The 19,621-nt window shown below is 34.3% G+C and overlaps 2 protein-coding genes across 2 annotated transcripts in view; one reads left to right on the forward strand and one right to left on the reverse strand.

Annotated features, from left to right (window-relative positions):
- PPHLN1 (periphilin 1) overlaps nt 1–7,095 on the reverse strand; it is a 73,224-nt gene extending 66,129 nt beyond the window's left edge. The window contains exons 1-2 of the mRNA XM_023524080.1: nt 7,022–7,095; nt 3,112–3,214 (exon numbers count right to left, since the gene is read on the reverse strand). Of these exons, the coding sequence (XP_023379848.1) occupies nt 3,112–3,121 (10 nt within the window). The 5' untranslated portion in view covers nt 3,122–3,214; nt 7,022–7,095. The remainder of the gene's footprint in view (nt 1–3,111; nt 3,215–7,021) is intronic.
- Nucleotides 7,096–7,125: 30 nt separating this feature from the next.
- On the forward strand, nt 7,126–19,385 carry ZCRB1 (zinc finger CCHC-type and RNA binding motif containing 1). The gene is made up of 8 exons (XM_011381540.1): nt 7,126–7,322; nt 8,382–8,467; nt 10,471–10,499; nt 13,260–13,371; nt 13,717–13,824; nt 16,608–16,720; nt 16,826–16,901; nt 17,678–19,385. Exons 2-8 carry the CDS (start codon nt 8,384–8,386, stop codon nt 17,807–17,809), a joined length of 654 nt encoding a protein of 217 aa, XP_011379842.1. The 5' UTR covers nt 7,126–7,322; nt 8,382–8,383; the 3' UTR covers nt 17,810–19,385.
- Nucleotides 19,386–19,621: the final 236 nt, after the last annotated feature.

Below are 19,621 nucleotides of genomic sequence, written 5' to 3' on the forward strand. Positions count from 1 at the left end.
GAGGCAGAAAAAAACCTAAAGTAAATTTATCTGATGTGGATTTAAATGGGTATGTTGTTTCAGTTTGGGAAGATGCAACGTGTTGAATGGTGATTGTTGTACAATATGAATGTACTTAATACCACTGAACACTTAATGGTTAAAATGGTAAATTTTATGTACGTTTTACCAATAATTTTTTTAAGTGAACTTCTCTAGTATTAAACTCCTAACTAAATTTTCTAAATTTTCTATAATGAACTTAATTTCTACAAGAAACAAACAGTATCCACAAAACAGCTAGATACTGCACTATTGTTACCACATTTCCAAGTCCTACAGTTAATCCTATAACAACTTTGCATATTTGACTCCATACCTGATGATTTCCCAATGGAGTACTGATCTTACATGAGCTATGGAAATCACAGTTTCAAGTAGAAATGTTTAGTAAATTCTATTTACTTTAAAAAGCTGACAATTTTTAAAGATCTTAATTTAAATTTTCAATTACTGTATATATGGTGAATAATTTTATAAAGAGAAATTAGTCTCCTCTACAAATAACAATAAATGACTTAAATGTCTATAATAGTGATTAAATGTACACATTAGGCTATAAAGTAATCCTCTTTAATGAATTATTTCATTCTTTTAAGTTATCTCTTACTGGTGAGTATACTAAAATATTAATATCTTTACAGAATCTGCAGGTAGTTTCTAAATGTCCTCTCACCATACCTATGCTGTTTTTACAAAACAGCAATATCAGAATATGATGCTTAACTGTTATATAAATTACTGTATTTTCACGGTAAAGAATATAAAAATAGAACACAATATAATGTTCTATTATTATAAATTAGAGAATGGTGTAGCAAAATAATTAGCATTCAAGAGTATAAAACACCAAAAAAAAACAAACAGCACTGGTGAGGTCCACATCAAATTATTAAACTTCCCTCATCCTTAACAAATCTATATAATTGGGTCAAGAATATAAATAGAAGATTCCATATCAACTTTGTATTGTTAGTGAAACAGAAGACACAGTTTGGGGATTGCATACAAAAGAAAGAACACTGGACTGTAAAGATGAGTATTAAGCTGGATCTTAAAATTAAGACAACAAAAGGGAAAAGGTATTAGATAGAGGAGGAAGATATGATGATGAAAGCACTGCAGAGTAATCAAGAGAGAGAATATGTTATATCATCTAAAATTCAAATAGCACCTAGTAATTTTTGAAGGATTTTAAAATAGCTGATGAGTACTGTAATCTTCTGATTAGTAGTACATGTTGTTTATGATATTATCCGGATTTAGGAAATTGACCCATCCTGCAACTAGAAGCCACATCAGCTAAATTTAAAAAAAGGTTTCCTATGCCCGGTGAAGTGATCATGTTACTTACCTTGTCATCACTTCACTAATTTCCTCCCATTAGTGGAGTCTCAGAAGTACTCCAGTAAAGTTGTCTGATCCAACAAGATATAAAAACTGAAGAATACAAGTGAAAAATGAAAGGACCCTCTACATCACAATTAGGTAGATAACAGATTTAGAATACAGTGTCCAGAATGTAAGCTTCATTTAGAAGTTTGCTAATAACTGGTTCTAGATTTTTAAAAAACCTCATTCTCTTATGTCATATTCAATAATACTTAATATACCATCATGGTATATTTAATCCAGAAAAAAAAAAAAATAAGTCTTTCTTAGAACACTCCATTGAGCTACTCAACCATTCTTATATTAAATTCAACTGAGGGCTCAGAGGATAGGGAGGACTTGAATTGTGAGATAAGCCTGGAAATCAAGAAAACAGTCACAGACAATATCTTTCTGTCAAACCAATCAATCACACTTTGAATCTACAGACAAGGCGACAGTGAAAGATCTGTCGTTCATTTTATCCAAACTAGTTATAGCAGCAGCTTAGACTATAGAGTAACTGCACATTGCTCTAGTCAGTTTCTAGTATTAAATACACTCAGGATCAATAGCTTTCCCTCCTCCCCAAACCCAATCCTTTCTCTCTTTATATTCACTCAATAACTATTTTGATAGCCCATCATGGCTATCAAATAAATAGAAAGGTCACATTTGACTTCATACTTTAGATGAGCAACAGGCCATTGCAATGGCAATTCCCCACCAAAAATGCTTTCCTCCAGGTATCTGCATGGTTAATTCTTCACCCTTCAAGGTCACCTTAACATCTTTTTAATATAACCTACCTACCAGATTCAAAAATCTTGCTATTTTTTTTCATAGCACTAATCATCTAAGATATCATTTAATTTACATTTGATGTATATTATTGGTCCCTTACTACTAGTATTACTAGCTATATGAAAGCAGGTATCTCTGTGTTGTTCATTAACATCAAGCAACTACAACAACTTGCACAACCTATGTGCTCAGTACTCATGGAGTGAATTTATTAATTGCTGGTAACATGCTCCCTTTAGATAAACTATTCCTACATCTCCACTTCCATCCTGAGTCCTTTCAAGAGTATGTCTCACAGACACATCTAACTCAAAATGCCAAAACAGTTCTTCACATCTCAGAAGCCTGCTTTATCTCTTGTCTTCCTCATTTTGGTCAATGACACCACCAAGTACCCAAAGGCCCAAATCAGAAACCGGAGTCATACAAAACCTAAAACTTTTCATATCTAACTATTCACTAAATCCAGTTATTTCTGTCATCTCAATACATAAAGCACGTGTATCCACACTTACCTATCCCTGCTGCCAATGTCTTTGTTCAGGTTCTCTTAACTTAGCCATTGGACACCCCGGTAGTGAAACACTGGTCTCCCTCCTTCTGGGGTCACCTTCCCACCCTGCAAGCTACAGCCAGAGTGTTCATTATGATAAAACATCTGATTTAAAAATCCATGGTTCTCCTTATCCTAAAGAATGAAGTCTCAATCCTAAAACTTGAAAAAGGCTTATTTATGACCTTGCTTCTGCCTTTCCAGCTTCAACTCCTACCACTTCCTCATCAGTCTCCAGAACCTCCAGACATATCACCTACTTCTTGTTCTGCAAGAGTGCCACGGTTTCTCACCACACCTTGGCATGTTTCTCCCCTATCTAGAATTATCTTTCTTCTACTTACCTGCCTTCATCCTCTAATTTTCCTCATTCAGCTCAAAGGTCAGTTCTTGTTATACTCTTTAGAAACAATAAAGTTGTTCCTTCCTTAGGCCTCTTAAAACACCCTGCAGTAATAGTACAATATAATATCATATTCAATTTACTTTTCTTCCTCTTTTCCTTCCCAAACTAAATACCACTTGCAAAGGCACATTCTGTGTACCTGTTACTCCTATTGCTTAGCAAAGGTACTTATTAAATGTTGTCCAAATAAATAAACATAATATTCATATGAGCGCCATTCTAGGAAACATCAATATTATGTACCTTTCAATTATTCAGAAAACTTCCAATGAGCACTATTAGATTATAGTTCCTGTCACACTTCTCATGACACTTGTCATTTCATTTTTGAGCAAAAGGTAGTAGTGAGACTCTTTTAGCTCTACCACCTAAAGCAGTAATTCTGAACCTTGGCTACACACCTAAAGAGCTATAAAAAATACTGATGCACAGGCTCTATCCTGACATTCCTATATAATTGGCCTGGGGTAGGACCTTGTCACTTTTTAAAAATCTTATCTCATCTCAAGATGAGATCCAATGATCTATAAAGCAAGGTAAACAGATTCCTAACATATTAAATTGAAACAAGAAGCTTTTAAGGGCTGTCTTGAACCTAAAAACTACATAATTCTATTTCTATTGGAAAATGTTTAAAATTCCAGTCAACTAAATTAAAAATGAACTTTAGAACATAATTATTTAAAGTCTGTGGAAAAAACTAACATTGATGCCAATTAAAATGATCAGAACAGATCAAAGTATCGACTAGAATCACTGCTCAGTGCTCAGAGATAACTGTAGGCAATGGAAGTTAAGAAAGCCAAGAAAATTTAAATAGAATCTTGATAGATTGCTTAAATGTGGATAACAATAGCGAACAGCATCCAAGAAAAGGGAAAGGAATTAAGGAAGACAATGTGTACATAAGAAAGATGGAACTGACAAGAGAAGATTCTCATTGCAAAGAAGTAGGAAATAGATCTGCATAGGTATTCAACGAGCTTTCATTTCTTTCCCTAAAGTAGGTATTCTCTCTCTCACTCTAGATAAAACATGGAGGTTCTGAAAAACTCAAATCCCAGAACCAAATGGAGCCTGGAATCAGACTGAGGCCTGCATGACTTTAAAGCCTAAGCCCTTTCCAACATATCACATTGTTTTACAAATGACACAGGTAAGACCAGAGAGAACAAATTCCAGAGCATTAAATGGTACAACATAGCAAAAAAAAAAGCTAGAGGCGCTCTCTACAGGCTTTTAAGTTTAGAAATAAGGTATGAGGTGCACTATGTCATTCCAGAAGATTATCCTGGCAGTAAACAAGATGGATTAGAACAGAAAGAGGTTAGAGCAAAGGAGACCATTAACCGCTTCATAAGGAACCACATATCAGCACTGAAAGTACTGCATTCTCTACTAGTTTCACAAGTTACTTGAATTTTCAATGCTTTTTAATACTTCTAAGATCCACATTGCATTACATACTTATAGTAGATTTTTGATTGTCTATTGTAAATGATCAAGTAACTAAAATTATACAAGTAGACAAAAATACCAGATGTTTGATTATAGATATTTACAAATCAAAATCTTATTTCACATCTAGATGGAGGCTGGTCTTAATTGGTCAGCCTCTTTCTAGTTTTTTACCCGCCATTTCACCCTTAAAAAGGATACTCAATTCACTTTGCTAATACATCGTTTATATCTGGTTTCCCTGATCGAGAATAACAAACCCAAACTTCTCTGCCCTCCATACGCCCCCTCTATCATTTCACTTAACCTCCTGTTTTCTCCAGAAGGATCATTCATACGAGCCTTCTCACTGTGCCACAAAGTAACACACAACTACCCTGGAGTTGTATGACTTATTTCCCAAACTAGAATATCTCTTTCCATTCTCTCATTCAACTTCCAATCATCTATCAAGGCCCAGTTCAAAATCTACTATTCTCTACAAAGCCTATTTCTAAACCCTGAAACACTTAAAAGATTCCAAACTGGTGACTGATAAACCATATGTGACTTGTGTTTGCCCCAAGTTTTTTTTTAATAAAATTTTATTACTCTGGCAAAACTTAAAAACTAGAAGGTATCACTTAAAATAAAAACTGTATTTCCAACTTTCCTTGAAAAAACTGGATGCCCTGCCAGTACTGGGATCATATACTCACATAGCTACAATGAGCTGTAAATGACTAGTAGCTGACCATTTCAAATGGTTCTTACATCTTAAAGTCAGGAGATGACACTCAACTGCCTAACTTCTGAGACTGTAACTGCAACATTACAATCACTCAAGAAATACCTGACTGCCTATTAAGCACTGGAGTTACAAAAATAAACAACAAAAATAAATAAAACAAATACGGTCCCTCCCCTACGTCCAGCTTCATAGGAAAAGGCAGAGACAAGCAATTAAGATACATGTGATAAGTGCTATGATGAGGGATATAGAGGGCACCTAGCACATGGCTAGGTTGCCTAACTCTGCCTACGGGAAGTCAGGGTACATCCCTGAGAGAAACTGACAGCTACAGTGATCTTTAGCAGGCACAGGAATGATCCAGAAAAAGATAGGGGAGGTCAAGGAAAACAAATGCCACAGAGAGAGAAGCACCTTTGCAAAGACCCTGAGGGGAGACAAAAGTATTTTGAGGAAGTGAAATCAGTTCAGTATGGCTACAGCCATCACCTAACCTTCAATACAGGTGTCAGAGAGAGGCTCAATTGAAACGGCTGGAAGGAAAAGCCAAGTATTAAGGTCAGGAGATGAAAGACAATTTTAGTAAACTGGGTGAATTACTATGTAAGAGTTTGTCAAGCAGGGAATAGAGGTTTTGGAGAGCACAACTGTGTTGAAGGGTGAAATATGGAAGAAAAGGAGGGAGAAGCAGTGATAGCCTAGATCACGGAAAAGGGAAGCACAAAGCAGCATGGGGAAGAGTAAAGCATAGAAGACCAAAGGGGCTTACATCTTGGGCGGTAACCAAGGATAACAGGGATAGGTAGCATGGTAGTTTTGGCTCGCCACAAGTTTGCCAATTGAATTAGTTCCAGCGGTCCCCTTGTGGACGTGGAGGCATTCAGGCCTCTCAAAATTCAGCTGCACCCTGGCTGGATTGCACTTCCGTCTCTCTAGAAGACATCATCAGCTTCAGTCTGGATTGATTGTGCAGGCTCCAGGATAGGCTCTGGGTTCCAGGCCGCTGGCACGCAGGCTCCCTTGGAGTGGTTAGAGGCCTGGTCTGTAATGTGCTGGTGGGTAGAAGTTAAGTATAAACTACCTTGCATTATTTTCTGATTTTTCTTTAGGAATGATGGGCCTGTCTGTATACAGCCTCTTAAGGGAAAAAAAGCAGTGCGTGCCCATTATAGATTTACAGGAAGAAAAAGGGTGCCAATAAGTTCAACATTTGTCCATACCAATACTTAAGATGAATCATTCCTGAATCCAAGTCTCCCTAACTAGATTAAGATATACACCGGAAAAAGGCCTGCTGTACACTTTTTTGTAACTCTCAAAGTGCCTAAAACCGAACTGGGTTACGTCGAACACATTCTCTGAATTTACCGACTTCCTAACTAATCTGGGGTCATTGAAGTTACCTAGTTAAGGCTTCTTTTTGCACAGTAAGGCGCTAAAGAGAAGTGAACCTAGATTTCAGACTTAACACTTTCCTTTATTCCAAACTCTACTGCACCTCTCCGCCCTCAACCGCAGGGGCAGAATTGTTACACGATTCAAATGCAGCGGGAGACTCCAGGTCCCACCGCGGAAGGCGCCCGCCTGCCCACCGCCACCCCCACTAGTCTCCCCTCACGCCTGTCACCGACAACCTGTCGCAAAGGTAAAACGCGCTCACCAACTCTAGGTTATGGGGAGACTCCGTAAAAGTGATAATCCGCTCGTCGCCGTTCTCCGGGCAGGCACTTCCGGCGCACGAAAAGACGTCAGCAAAAGCGCCCGCCTCTGGGCCCGCCTCCGGGGCCTGGGTCTAACGAGAGCCGGGAAGCGGTATGCTACCATTTCGTCTGCGGCGCATGACCCCTCCCAGTACCCGTGATGCCAAGGCCGATGCCAGGGGCGAGGAATAGTCGGGGTTGAGTCCCAACGGAGCGGAGGGTTCACGCTCTTCTGATCTCCCGGGCTCGCCCCACCTGAAGGTAAACGGCTCCTCAGCTGCGGCCTTTCCTCCTGCGGGCCCCTCTCCAGACCCAGCCACCGAAACGATGTGTCCTTTCTCGTGCCACCCTTTTTATTCCAGCACCTTTGCCGTTGGCTGCCCTCGCAGTTCTTCCTAAAAGGGCTAACGTGTAGAATTTCAAATGGGAAAATTTCAAAAACGACCTATCAATGTTGAGTTTCTGAAGTTGTCTAATTCCCCCAAAGCATCCCATGTATCAAGCAGTTTTCGCATTACTTTGCGAATTGGCACGCCTTAGACTCAATATTTTGCCTTTTGTGATAGACTGTACCCCTATCTTAAATAATATCACACACGCTTTTTAAATCGAAACTTTGAATTTGGTTGAACCAGATATAACTTTAAGATAATTTTCTGACTTTGTATAATTAGGTATGAAAATTACGGATTATATTTGTAAACTTAAATATACAGGTCAGTATCCTTCAAAGTATTGAAACCTATTCATATAACAAAATGTATAATTTCATAAATTAGGAATAATCTGCAAAATTAGTGATTTGAAAGAACTATATGTAAATCAAAATGTGGGGCTAAAGTTTCCTCTTAACACCACGCCAGAGAAAAATATAAAGACAACCAAGAAGTTACCCAACCATCGTATTAGTGAAAATCATGGCTAAGGTTCTTTCTGAGGTTCCAGGCTCTTTCTGATGTGTATAGGCAAGGTATTAAGCATATTTGAAAGCACTTTCCTGCTCTTAGCCTTAGAGGTTAAGAGTAACCTCGGAGTCTTCATCCGTTTAAATCTCATCCCTCTATTCATGCCATAGATCAGCACTGAAAAGGTTAGAGTGAAGAATCCACATGAAAGGACCAGAAAATTCTTTTAATTGGTGTCTGGAAAAAAGGAATTTCTTAATTCACCCAGCTGGAATCCTTGTTCTTAACTACTAGTAAGAAGTGAGGAAGGTGTGTGAATCTGGCATAATTAGAACGGTGACTGACTGTATTGATTTTATTTGAAATGAAGAATACCTGGCTTAGATTGCTACTGGGTCTGTTTTTTCTTTTTTAGAAATGAGTGGTGGATTGGCCCCAAGTAAAAGTACAGTGTATGTATCCAACTTACCCTTTTCTCTGACCAACAATGACTTATACCGGGTAAGTAAGTTTTAGTCTAAGTACTGTTATCTTCTGAAATCTCTATTTGAGAAACATATAATTTAAGCATACAGTTCTCCTTGGCAAAAATTCTTAATAAGTATATTCCAAAGCACTTAAACTGTTAATACCAAACACCTATATTGCAATCAGGAGTAAGTGAAAAAAAATTATATACTCAATTTCCAGAGAAAATCTGCAGTGCTTTTAGAGGATAACAAGTTCTTTATAAACACAGAAGACACAGCTAACATAATAGAGTGGGAGCAACTTCTGATAGGTTGATTTTTCCTGATTGCTTACTTTTAAAATTCGTAGTGGGGTGGAGGTTTTGGAGGAAAGAGATGATGAAAGCAAACATCCTTTTCCCAACCCTCAGATTTTGAAAGTGTATCTTAATTTCCATATGTAGCAGAAACTTAACAGTTTAATAAATTTTGTTTTCAAATTGGGACAAGTGTGATTGAGAAGGAAAAAAATCCCTTCCAAAATCTTTTTTCACTTCTTCACCTTAGAACAAAAATTCCTGTAAAGTCTGTCCTGCAGATTGGAGTTTGAGAGGAACTGGAAAGAATGACTTGAATCCTTTATTCAAAGTGTGTCCTCTTCTCTCTGCCGACATCTTTAGGTAGATGTTAAGTAGAGAGATGCTGCATAGTTGATCCATAGTACTTGATTAATTAAGAGAGATTGAGTCTCAAAGAACAGGAGAAAATGAACTTTAGTTTCCTTCCTTGTTACAAAATAGACATTTCTGTATTTTTTGAACATTTACTGTATCCTGAGCACTCTTACAGGTACTAGGAACTCATCAGTGAACAAAAAGATTAAAATCTTTGGCACTCACGATAAGCAAGATAGAGAAATAATGTGAACTATATAAAAGTCAAATGATGTTATTTGTTAGATACTCAGTTAATGTTAAGATGTTAGGTGCTAAGGAAGAAAAACAAAGCAGGAAAGGAGGGATATTAAATGATAGGTTGAGAATGGAGGTAAAATTTTACATGGTGGTCTAAAGCCTTATTGAGAAGGTGACTTTGGAAGAAAGACCCGAAGGAAGTAAGATAGCTGCGCAGATGTCTAAGAGACAAGCATTTTAGACACAGAGTAAATCAAGTGGAGAGAAGAGGCAGGGTAGTCAGAGGTAAACCCATGCAGGGGTACCTTATAGGGCCTACATGGGTAATGGTAAGGACTGAGTGAAATGAGAAGCCCTTAGAAAGTGTAACATGGAAAGCAGTCTGTTACTGATTTTCAGAATTCAGTGTGGCTAACACTGCGATCTAGTTATACTACATTCCAGCATTATACAAGTTAATCAAAGAATTCAAAATTTATTATTGTATATATTGCATATATTAATGTATTCTAAAGACTTTTCTAAGAAGCATTATATAATAAATAGGAACTATTGGTATTTAGGTAGTGATTGAAATGGAAGTAGATGAGATTGACAGTGCAGTGGTAAAAGAGAAGAAAGGGCCCACTATAAAGTTCCACTAACATATTAAGGGTAGGCAGAAGAAGGAAACTGATGGGAATGGGTTTTTCATTATAGAAGTTATTTATTTGTTTTATAAGCATTCTAATGATCTGTCTTCATGAGACAGTGATTGCTTGATGGGGTGGGAGGTAAGCTAGAAATAGTGATATTTGAAGCACAAGGTTTTGCTGTGCTGGAGCTATGACGAGGTCGATAGTTGCCACGAATATACCATAGGAGCACAGCAGTTGTGCAGTGCGTGTCCCTTTGATCTACCACACATGAAGTGTGTATGTGCATGTTATGCAATTTAAGAACTGAGGCAGATACTCTGATTCCAATAACAACAAAAAAAGAATAGTCACTAAAAAAAAATATATCTTCTAGGGCATGCCTTATAGAGTTAAGGCTAAAATTTTTCATAAACTAACAATATGGTGAGTGTATACAACCTGAAATTTTAATTTTTTATGATTTTAAACTAAATTGTGAATTACTATGTGGTATTTTGTTTCAGATATTTTCCAAGTATGGCAAAGTTGTAAAGTAAGTATTCACATCAAATTTTGAAACTTTAATTTAGTTTATCTTAATTTACTTCTCTATTATTTTTTAATGGAAGTAGAATTACTATTTTTTATAAAATAAATATTTGATATGTCAAAGAAAAAAATACTCCTGTTAACATTTTTATGTATATTTCAGTCACTTTTCTATGCATATAAACATGTATAGACAATTTTTTTAAAGACTCAGTTCAATATGCATGCAATTTTATTGTCTTTTTTTAACTTGACATATAAATATCATTCCTTGTACTATTAAGATACATCCTCATATTTAATTATTTCATGGTATTCATTTATATGCCATTATGTATTCAAACAATGCAATTTCTTACCACATTATTGAGAACTAAAACTGATTCTGTTATCCAATATAATATATAAGTTATGTATGTTGGTTACTACAAGATATGCTATCAATTATACTGTAAGTGAATTATCATTGGTCAAACAAATGTAAATAATATTTCGAATATCATTAGAATGTAAATTGTAACACTTCATATGGCTTGCAGAGTGTCTTAATGAGACTGATAAATATATAGAAAACATATTCTCTGCCTTCATAGAAAGTTTTGATATTATTGGAAAGACTAGAATCATACAGAAATGGTAGAGATGATAATATCAATTGAGATTGAGAGTAAAGAAAGGATAAAGGGAACCTGAGGTTCTTATATTTAATCCACTAATCTAAATCAACCAAGTAACCATATATAGGGCAAAGAAGTAAAAGCAAGATACTGTCATTCTAACTATCTTATAATCAATATATATTCTGGTATAAATTTTAAGTCATATTTGAAATTCTAAGAATTTAGAAGACATGTATCTTAATTATTTTTTCTTATAGCTTTTGATAAATGGATGTTAAACACGAGGTTCATTCGCATCCTAAGGTTAACTTCTTTTAAACTTACTTCTTTATTAAAAATCATCAAAAATGCTTATAGGTAAATTTTTGGGTCTTCAGAATATCAAACAGTTGTCATTATCAATCAAGATACTAATAATGCTGATATGTAACAAGGGGCACAGAAATGTGCTAGTCACTGTTTTAATACCTTTACCTATATTATATCATTAAATTCTGACAAGTACCTAATAACGTAAATACTATTATTCTAATATTATAAATGACAAAACTCACAATGCAGTGTATATATGTGAGTGTACAGTTGAATTGTACACTCGAAACATTGGATTGTTAATGTCACCATAATACATAAAAATAATTATTAAAAAAATAACAGTAAGTTAAGTGACCAAACTGAAACACATGGTTAGCCTAAAATTTTATTGCCAGTTAGTGGTGGAGGCAATATTTAAATCCAACAGTTTGATTCCAGAGCCTACTCCCATAACCATATCACCTTTTCTTGTTTTTTTCCCCCATCAGAATCTCTGAATGAATTTCCATACAAATATAATTATAAACCATGAAAATGCTATGACATTAAAGACAGAGTTATTAGTACTTAAAAACAGGGAAGACCTGACCTAGTTTAGAAAGTCAGGGTAGATTTACCTAAGTCCTTTGTTGAAACCTAAAGTTGGAGTAAAAGTTAATTAGGCAAAAAGAATGAGAGGAACATTTCAGGTACAGGAAATAGCTTGTGCAAAGGCCCTGTGGTAAGAGAAAATAAAATGAGATCATGAAACAGGCCAATATGACTAGAGATAAGTGAACAAGAGGGAGAAAGTCCAAAATGGGTCCAGAGATGGAAGCAGGTTCCTAATCTTGCTTCTTGGCCATGTTACAAGATACTTGGTTTTCATCCTAAGAACACGGGGAATCCATTAAAGAATTTTAAATGAGTCAGTGACATTGTCCTACTGCCTTTATATTATTAGTGAGTCAATGACCACATGAATAAACAAAAAGATGCACTCTTTTGAGAAATTACTTTCCCATTTGCATCTCTTTTTTTTTTTTAACATATTGAGCTAGGCTTAATAGAGGTTACAGAGACACTCTTAAAGGGGTTTATATTAAAATGTATGTAATGAGGCATTGTTTATTCATAAGTAGATTTCAATAGAGACTCGCAGAAAGGAGGAGAAACTATTTCCACTTCACCTTGTACCTACCCTGTCCAACCTTGGAATCAGCCATTTCTCCAAAGAGCCCTGTTAAACATTATTTTTCAAACTATATTTAATGACAAATTATGAGCAAAGGCCAGAAGACAGGAGGGATGTTTAAGGGGTCAGGAGAAAGGGCAGGCTCTGTGTTCTTATCACCATCCCTATCACTTAGGTACCTTGAGTGGTATGACTAAGAACCACAGACCTGGAGATTCTTTAAAAGAATATCAAGAATATACTTAGATTCTAAAACCTAGAAAAAAGTAAGTGATTTAACTTTTTGTGTAGAAGAGAATACCTTAGTTTTGTTTTTCTGCAGAGTGAGAATTGGTAGGGAAAAGGAATTATGCTTACTCTTCAAGATTCCTTGTCTCTGTAATCCCTTCATCCTTCATCCTCTTATTAACGTTTGATTTATCACATCCTTCTAATTGTACCTGTGTTCACTGTTGTTAAATCAGTATCACACTTTCTCATTTCCATTCTTCTTGATATCCCATGACTTTAAAGAGATAGGTACATGTCAAATGTATTATCTTACTGCAAATGTTTTATTAATCCTTTTTGAACATTTAGATTTTCCAAATTATTATTAATATCTGTTTCATTTATTGCTGCCTCATTATTTTGAACTATTTGTTTCTGCTTTAAGGGTTACTATAATGAAAGATAAAGATACCAGGAAGAGTAAAGGGGTTGCATTTATTTTATTTTTGGATAAAGACTCTGCACAAAACTGTACCAGAGCAATAAACAACAAACAGGTAAGCCATTCATTCCTAACAAGGTTTTTAACCCAAAAGCCTTTATGCTTATCCATGCAAAAAATGTGGAGAGGTAGGGGATGGATATCAGTAGATTCTGAGGGTATTTAACTCAGGAAAAAGAAAAGAGGTCAGAGTCGTACTGGGTTCCCAAAACATTTGTAGAATCTAAGGAATAAGAATCTATTTTACAGGATACAATTTGTCACATCTAAGTAGGCAATCGCTAAAATAATCTAAAAAAATAAAATGGAATTGAAGGTTTGAGGAAATACAATCAAATAACTGTAGTTTTGAGTTTCAATGAAATACATCTTTTTGCATTTACATTTTACTCTGGTTTAGCTATTTGGTAGAGTGATAAAAGCAAGCATTGCTATTGACAATGGAAGAGCAGCTGAGTTCATCCGAAGACGAAACTACTTTGATAAGTCTAAGTGTTATGAATGTGGGGTAAGTATACCTAAAACTTAATATAATTGTCATAGTTTACTTTAAGGTATTTTTCACATCAGTGTTTTATTTGTGCTCTCCAAATCTCCTGGCTGGCTAAAATCAGGTTATGAAAGTTGTTTTACTTTGGGACTCTAGACTCATCTAAGTAAACTCAATTGAAATGTATATAAAGATAAACTGAGTTGGGTAATATAAGAGTAGTATTTTCTCTAGTTTCTAAATCTCTGAAAATTGTTAGATTAAAGAGTGTTGACTAATATTATTGTCTTGAAAGATTTCGATGACTCATAAATATTTGTGTTAATAGGATATTGCCTGTTTCTATAATATTTTGCCAGTGTTTAAGCATCACAGTTCAGTGTAAACATCATATGACCTATCCTCTATGGAATATTATGTTTTAAAAGTTTTTGGTTGTTTTTTTACCATTAGTATTAATAATGTTTTGTAACTAAACTATCCCCAAATTTTATCTAGTTATCATCTATTGTTACCCATTCGAACTTTTGGTGATATGTAGCCACAGAATAATTTTGCACAAGGCCCATATGATGCCAAGAGAATTTCAGTCTGGGTCTCATTGCTGTCCGTTCCCAAAATGTTGTCAATGTAAGAAACGTTGAGAATTTTTATAAGAGTTTATCTGAACCAAACTGAGGACATGCTGGGGAGCAAGATCTCAAATGCTCTGGAGAATAAGTTTTGCAGTTTGTTTTATGCATTTGAAATTAAGGAGGGAATGTAGGGAAGATTACATGAAGGTGAGAGAAAGCAAGGGGTAGGGGGGAATTGGAATACAGAACAGTTGAGATTATGTATTTTTATACTTTAGATAAGGGGTCCAAATGGGTGGTCATGTACTAGAAAAAAAAGTCTGAAAAGAGGCATTTCAAAGGTGTATTAACCTAGACACGGAAACAGTGGACACAGCTTGCTTAAGACAAACATAACCTTTTACTAAAGAAGTTATATGCCTGGGGCGTAACTACCCCCATGACCTGTCTAGTTAGGAATTTATGATCAGATAACCCTGTGAGGCTACTTTCCATACAATCCCTTTTTTCATCCACATGTATATATAAAATACTTAAAAAAAACCAGGGTCTAGAGCTATTAATGGAGAGCTGGGGAGAAGATTACTGAGAGACATTGCCCTGGCTATAAAATCATGCAGAAGATACAAGAAAATGGATTAGGGTCCTTTCCCCTCTGCCATTCCCTAATAACTCCCCCTCTCCCCCGCCACAAAAATAGATTTAAAAAAGGGAGGGAGGAAAGAAGGCCCTTGGGTACATTCTGTCAATTCCTGAGATTCTGTTACCTCTTAAATTAATGTTTCAGAAACTGTGTTCCAGAGTCCTGAATTTTATTAAAATAGGAGGAAATAAAGAAAAGAAAGGAAGGGACGGATGAGCAGTTATAGTCAGATAGGTTAGTATATATCCTCATATTCACAGTAAATATTAAATAATCTGAGAAATCCTAGATGAATCTGTTAATCTATCTTTTTGGTTTATGGTTCTATAGATTTGTTATATTATACTTTGTACATTTTTATATTTCTTAAAAAATTTCCCCACCAAAAAATCCGTTTACATTTATTTAGCCTGGTTTTTCTCAGAGTTATTTCACAATTAAATCCTTTTTTTTTTAAATATGGGACATGTTTATTTTTTGGTATACTTCTTTTTCAAAAACAGTTTGGAAAATGCTTCTCTAAATACATTCCGTCAGCAGTTCATTAACAATAACACCTCTTGGGTTCAGCCATGTCCCCAGGTATACAAAGTAAACAGTCTCATTAGGTGCTTTGTTTAAATATACTTGAAAAGCATGATTATTTTTCTTTTCCATTATTCTAATCCTGACTGAATCTCTCCTTACACCATTACTCTCACATATTACTTCTTAAATATATTTTAGTGAGCTAACGTACAGATTATAGTTCATATAGTTCATTGTTTTATGTTTACAACTCAGTGTTCTAGCTCATTATAATTTTTTGGCACTGTCAAATATAAATATAATACAAGCCACAAATGTAATTTTAAAGTTTCTAGTAGCCACGTTAAAAAAAGAAACAGGTAAAATTTAATATCTTTTATTGAACCTTACATCTAAAATATTATCACTTGAACTATGTAATTAATATTTTTAAAAATTAAGATATTTTACATTCTTTTTTCATATTCAAAATCCAGTGTGTATTTTACCCTTACAGTGCATATCGACTCAAACAGATCTCAGTAACCACAAGAGAATTAGGGCTATTGGCTACCACAATTGGACAGTGCAGGTATAATCTAGATATGAAAGGAACAAAATGAAATTAATAGGAAAAGTGAGGAAAACTTAAAATTTTCCACTTGATTTTAAAACAATATTAAGCAACATCTTGGAAGTTATAAATAGCTTTGTCCTAATTTTATCAAATAATAAGTTAAAATTTTTATATTTAAGGTAGATAATCCATTTAAATTTTGAATTGTTTTATATCTTGAATCTTGAGATTTAAAATGTGTGAAGGAAGAATACTTCTTTTACTTCTTTTATAAGTGAGCTACTAAAATACTCCCTTATTGTTAAAACAGCTTATTAGGAGTTCTAGTCTCTAATCTTCTCCTTCTGAATAATAAAGTAATGAGTTTGTTCATTTCTTCATGTATGTTCCCAGTGTGATAATATATTTTCTTCCTAAAATTTTAGTCTTAGGGTACCAGGCAAGTTTCTGTTAATAAATATAGTACTTTTTTCCTTTCCTTTTCAATGGGAAACAAAAGGAAAGTGGACACTTAAGTTATGCCTGTCCTAAAAATATGCTTGGAGAACGTGAACCTCCTAAGAAGAAAGAGAAAAAGAAAAAAAAGAAAATTCCTGAACCAGAAGAAGAAATGTATGTATATCCAGTCTTGCTAAATACATTATTGTGTTGCTTCTGTCTTTTTACTGCTGGTTAAGGATGTTATGTTTTTTTGTTTTTGTTTTTGTTTTAATTTAGTGAGGAAGTAGAAGAAAGTGATGATGAAGGGGAAGATCCGGCTCTTGACAGCCTCAGTCAGGCCATAGCTTTCCAGGTACTAAATAGTTCTTTTAAAAGGCACCATGCCATAGATGCCTTGGGTTATTAGTTTTATATTCCTTGCTTACTTTATTGATCATCGTGGCAACCTGTCTTTCCCCTTCATCTCCTAAACTTTAGGAGACAGGCTATATCTCTAAGGTCTTTGGAGCAGTATGATAGAAAAGTTCTCATTAGTTCTTTCTAGATTTTAAGGGCCCCACAACATGTTTAATGTCTTAATTTTTTTTCATTATAGAATTGAACAGAACTATTTGATAAAAATAAGTTTAGCCCAATAGAAAAAATTTTATTAAATCAAAGACATTGTTTTAAAAGAAGCCTTACTTCAAAACAAAACCAAAAACATATTTTTGACTGTTAAAGGCCTTAATACAAATATATGAAACTTTTTTTTCTCTTAATTTTTATATAACCAGATATTTTATTTTAATGTAGTTGGTATATACATACATCAATTTATTTTTCCTGTTAGGTAACTAATATATTTTAGGTAACATTCCCACCTCCAGCACGGATGGAAAGTAGGCCTCATTTTATGTGCCTGTTAATTAATAGAAATTTCCTATAATAATTTCGAGTAACATGGTGAGACTGGGTAATAACTCAGGAGTGAGGGAGGAATATCCTGATGGAGAAGAATTGTTTACACAGGCTGGGAGTGTACGGAGCATTGACACGTGTGTGTTTTTGCATTGTTTTAAATTAATATGCCATAAATAATATTAAACAGCTTCCTGGTTTTGTTTTGTTTTCTGACTCACATTACAGCAAGCCAAAATTGAAGAAGAACAAAAAAAATGGAAACCAAGTTCAGGGGGTCCCTCGACATCAGATGATTCAAGACGCCCAAGGATAAAGAAAAGCACATATTTCAGTGATGAAGAAGAACTTAGCGATTAAAATTATATTTATTATGTAAATATCATTAAAAACTTTTTTTATTTTGGAGTATCAAGTTTAGTTGGAACTAAAGATTACTTTTAGAATTTGGGCATAAGAATACTTAGTACCAAATAATTTTTTACTATAAAATAGTTCAGAGGAAATTGAAAAGAAGCTCTAAAGTATCATGTTTCTATTTTGCCTTAGCAGAGTAATAAAAATCAAAATTTTCTAATAACTGTTAATCTTGAAAACAGTTTATTTGAATAAAAAAAGATACAATCATAGTAATGCTATTATCATCCCAAGAAAAAAGTTTATTCATGTCTGATTGGTTTACAAAAGGACTTTTAAAATAAATTTCATCTTTAAAGCAAAAACTTTAGATAAAGACTGAAAAAGTTGAATGATTTGTTAGATGTTAATTTTTCAAGAGATTTGGTTTTAAATATGGATGTTTTGTCACCTTATTTCTCTTTATCCCAATCTAGATACATTGCAATTTCCCATTAAATATAAGTAAAGTAGCTCTAAAAAGCTTAAAACCAAACAGCATTAATTTGCCCTGCCTTTGGCACCAAGTTACATTCCCCAGAACCAGCTAACTTCTTTCCTATGTACATACATTTTGCTAAATAAAATACATATATTTTTACCACTTAATTCATAAAGGGATAAAGAAGGATTTTTCAGTCTCCTATTCTCCCCACTGCCCTTCTCCATCTTCTCAATATGGCTATGTTAAAACTTTTAGTTAAATCCATACTTATTGTTTTTATTTTATGACCATGTAAATACTGTTCACTTCTGAATTAACAATTGTGCTGTGATTACATTTTTCCTAGAGTTAATAATTGCCTCATTTTTTTGTGTCTTTTTATGTCTTTTTATGTCTTTTTATTTATGACTAAATTTTCCTATACTTTCTGCAGGTAGTTATAGGGGAATGGGATTGTGGAGCCTTTAATTTTCTACTTTGTATATTTTTATACTGTTTGAATGCTCTTAAAAAGAACATTTATTTATTTTTTAATTACTAAAAGCAAGAAAAGTATTTCCACTTTGAAAACTACAAAAGCAGTGAAAGTGCTAACCACTCACCAGCAAAGAATTTTTTAGATTTCAGTGAGGAAACCAGACAAATGATTGAGTGTTGGACTCTAGTTTCTATGTTCTACCCATTAATTCACCAAATTTAAAACAAAAAATAATTGGAGAAAAAAATTGCCATAAAATATAGAAAAGTTTATATGAATACATTCAAATATGAACAGACAGATCAACATCAACAAATATTTGAGGAAAAGCCTCCAACACAATAGAGACCCAAATGACCAGACCAAAAAAAGGGAGCTTAGTGGAGCTGAGGAATTTTGGCTTTAAAAATCTATCTGGCCTCATGGATTTCAGAGAAAGGGACTGTGAACCTGTAATAAATTTGGTACTTTCTAATATAAAAGCATTTGTCAAGTAGAATGCTTGTCTTGCTGAATGTAAGTTGTTTTCTTTTTCTCTGCAATCATTTATTTACCCATTGGATTTTTTTGACTAGATATCTATTCTGAAACTGCCAATTATAATTATTAAATTTTAATTCATTTTTTTGTTTTATATTTCTAAGTGCGTGTATGTGACACACAACAGCGATTGTGAAATATTTAGGAATTAAAATGTATAAAGAGTAAAACCTTGGCTACCATATCTAGAGAAGTTCAGCACTTGAAAGCTTTATATAGACTATACCATAGATAAGTCAATAATTTGGACAATCATTTATAGAGTGAAAGCATGATTTTAAAAGGTGACAGGAAGGGTCATTGGATTACATAA

The sequence above is a fragment of the Pteropus vampyrus genome, unplaced genomic scaffold (genome assembly GCF_000151845.1).
Source record: "Pteropus vampyrus isolate Shadow unplaced genomic scaffold, Pvam_2.0 Scaffold441, whole genome shotgun sequence".
In the NCBI taxonomy this organism is placed as follows: Eukaryota; Metazoa; Chordata; class Mammalia; order Chiroptera; family Pteropodidae; genus Pteropus; species Pteropus vampyrus.

Coding starts and splice junctions, on each gene's coding strand:
- ZCRB1 (XM_011381540.1), top strand. CDS start 8,384: ATGAGTGGTGGATTGGCCCCAAGTAAAAGTACAGTGTATGTATCCAAC. Junction 13,825..16,607: donor CTAAGTGTTATGAATGTGGG/GTAAGTATACCT, acceptor GGGAAACAAAAG/GAAAGTGGACACTTAAGTTA. Junction 16,902..17,677: donor GTCAGGCCATAGCTTTCCAG/GTACTAAATAGT, acceptor CTCACATTACAG/CAAGCCAAAATTGAAGAAGA.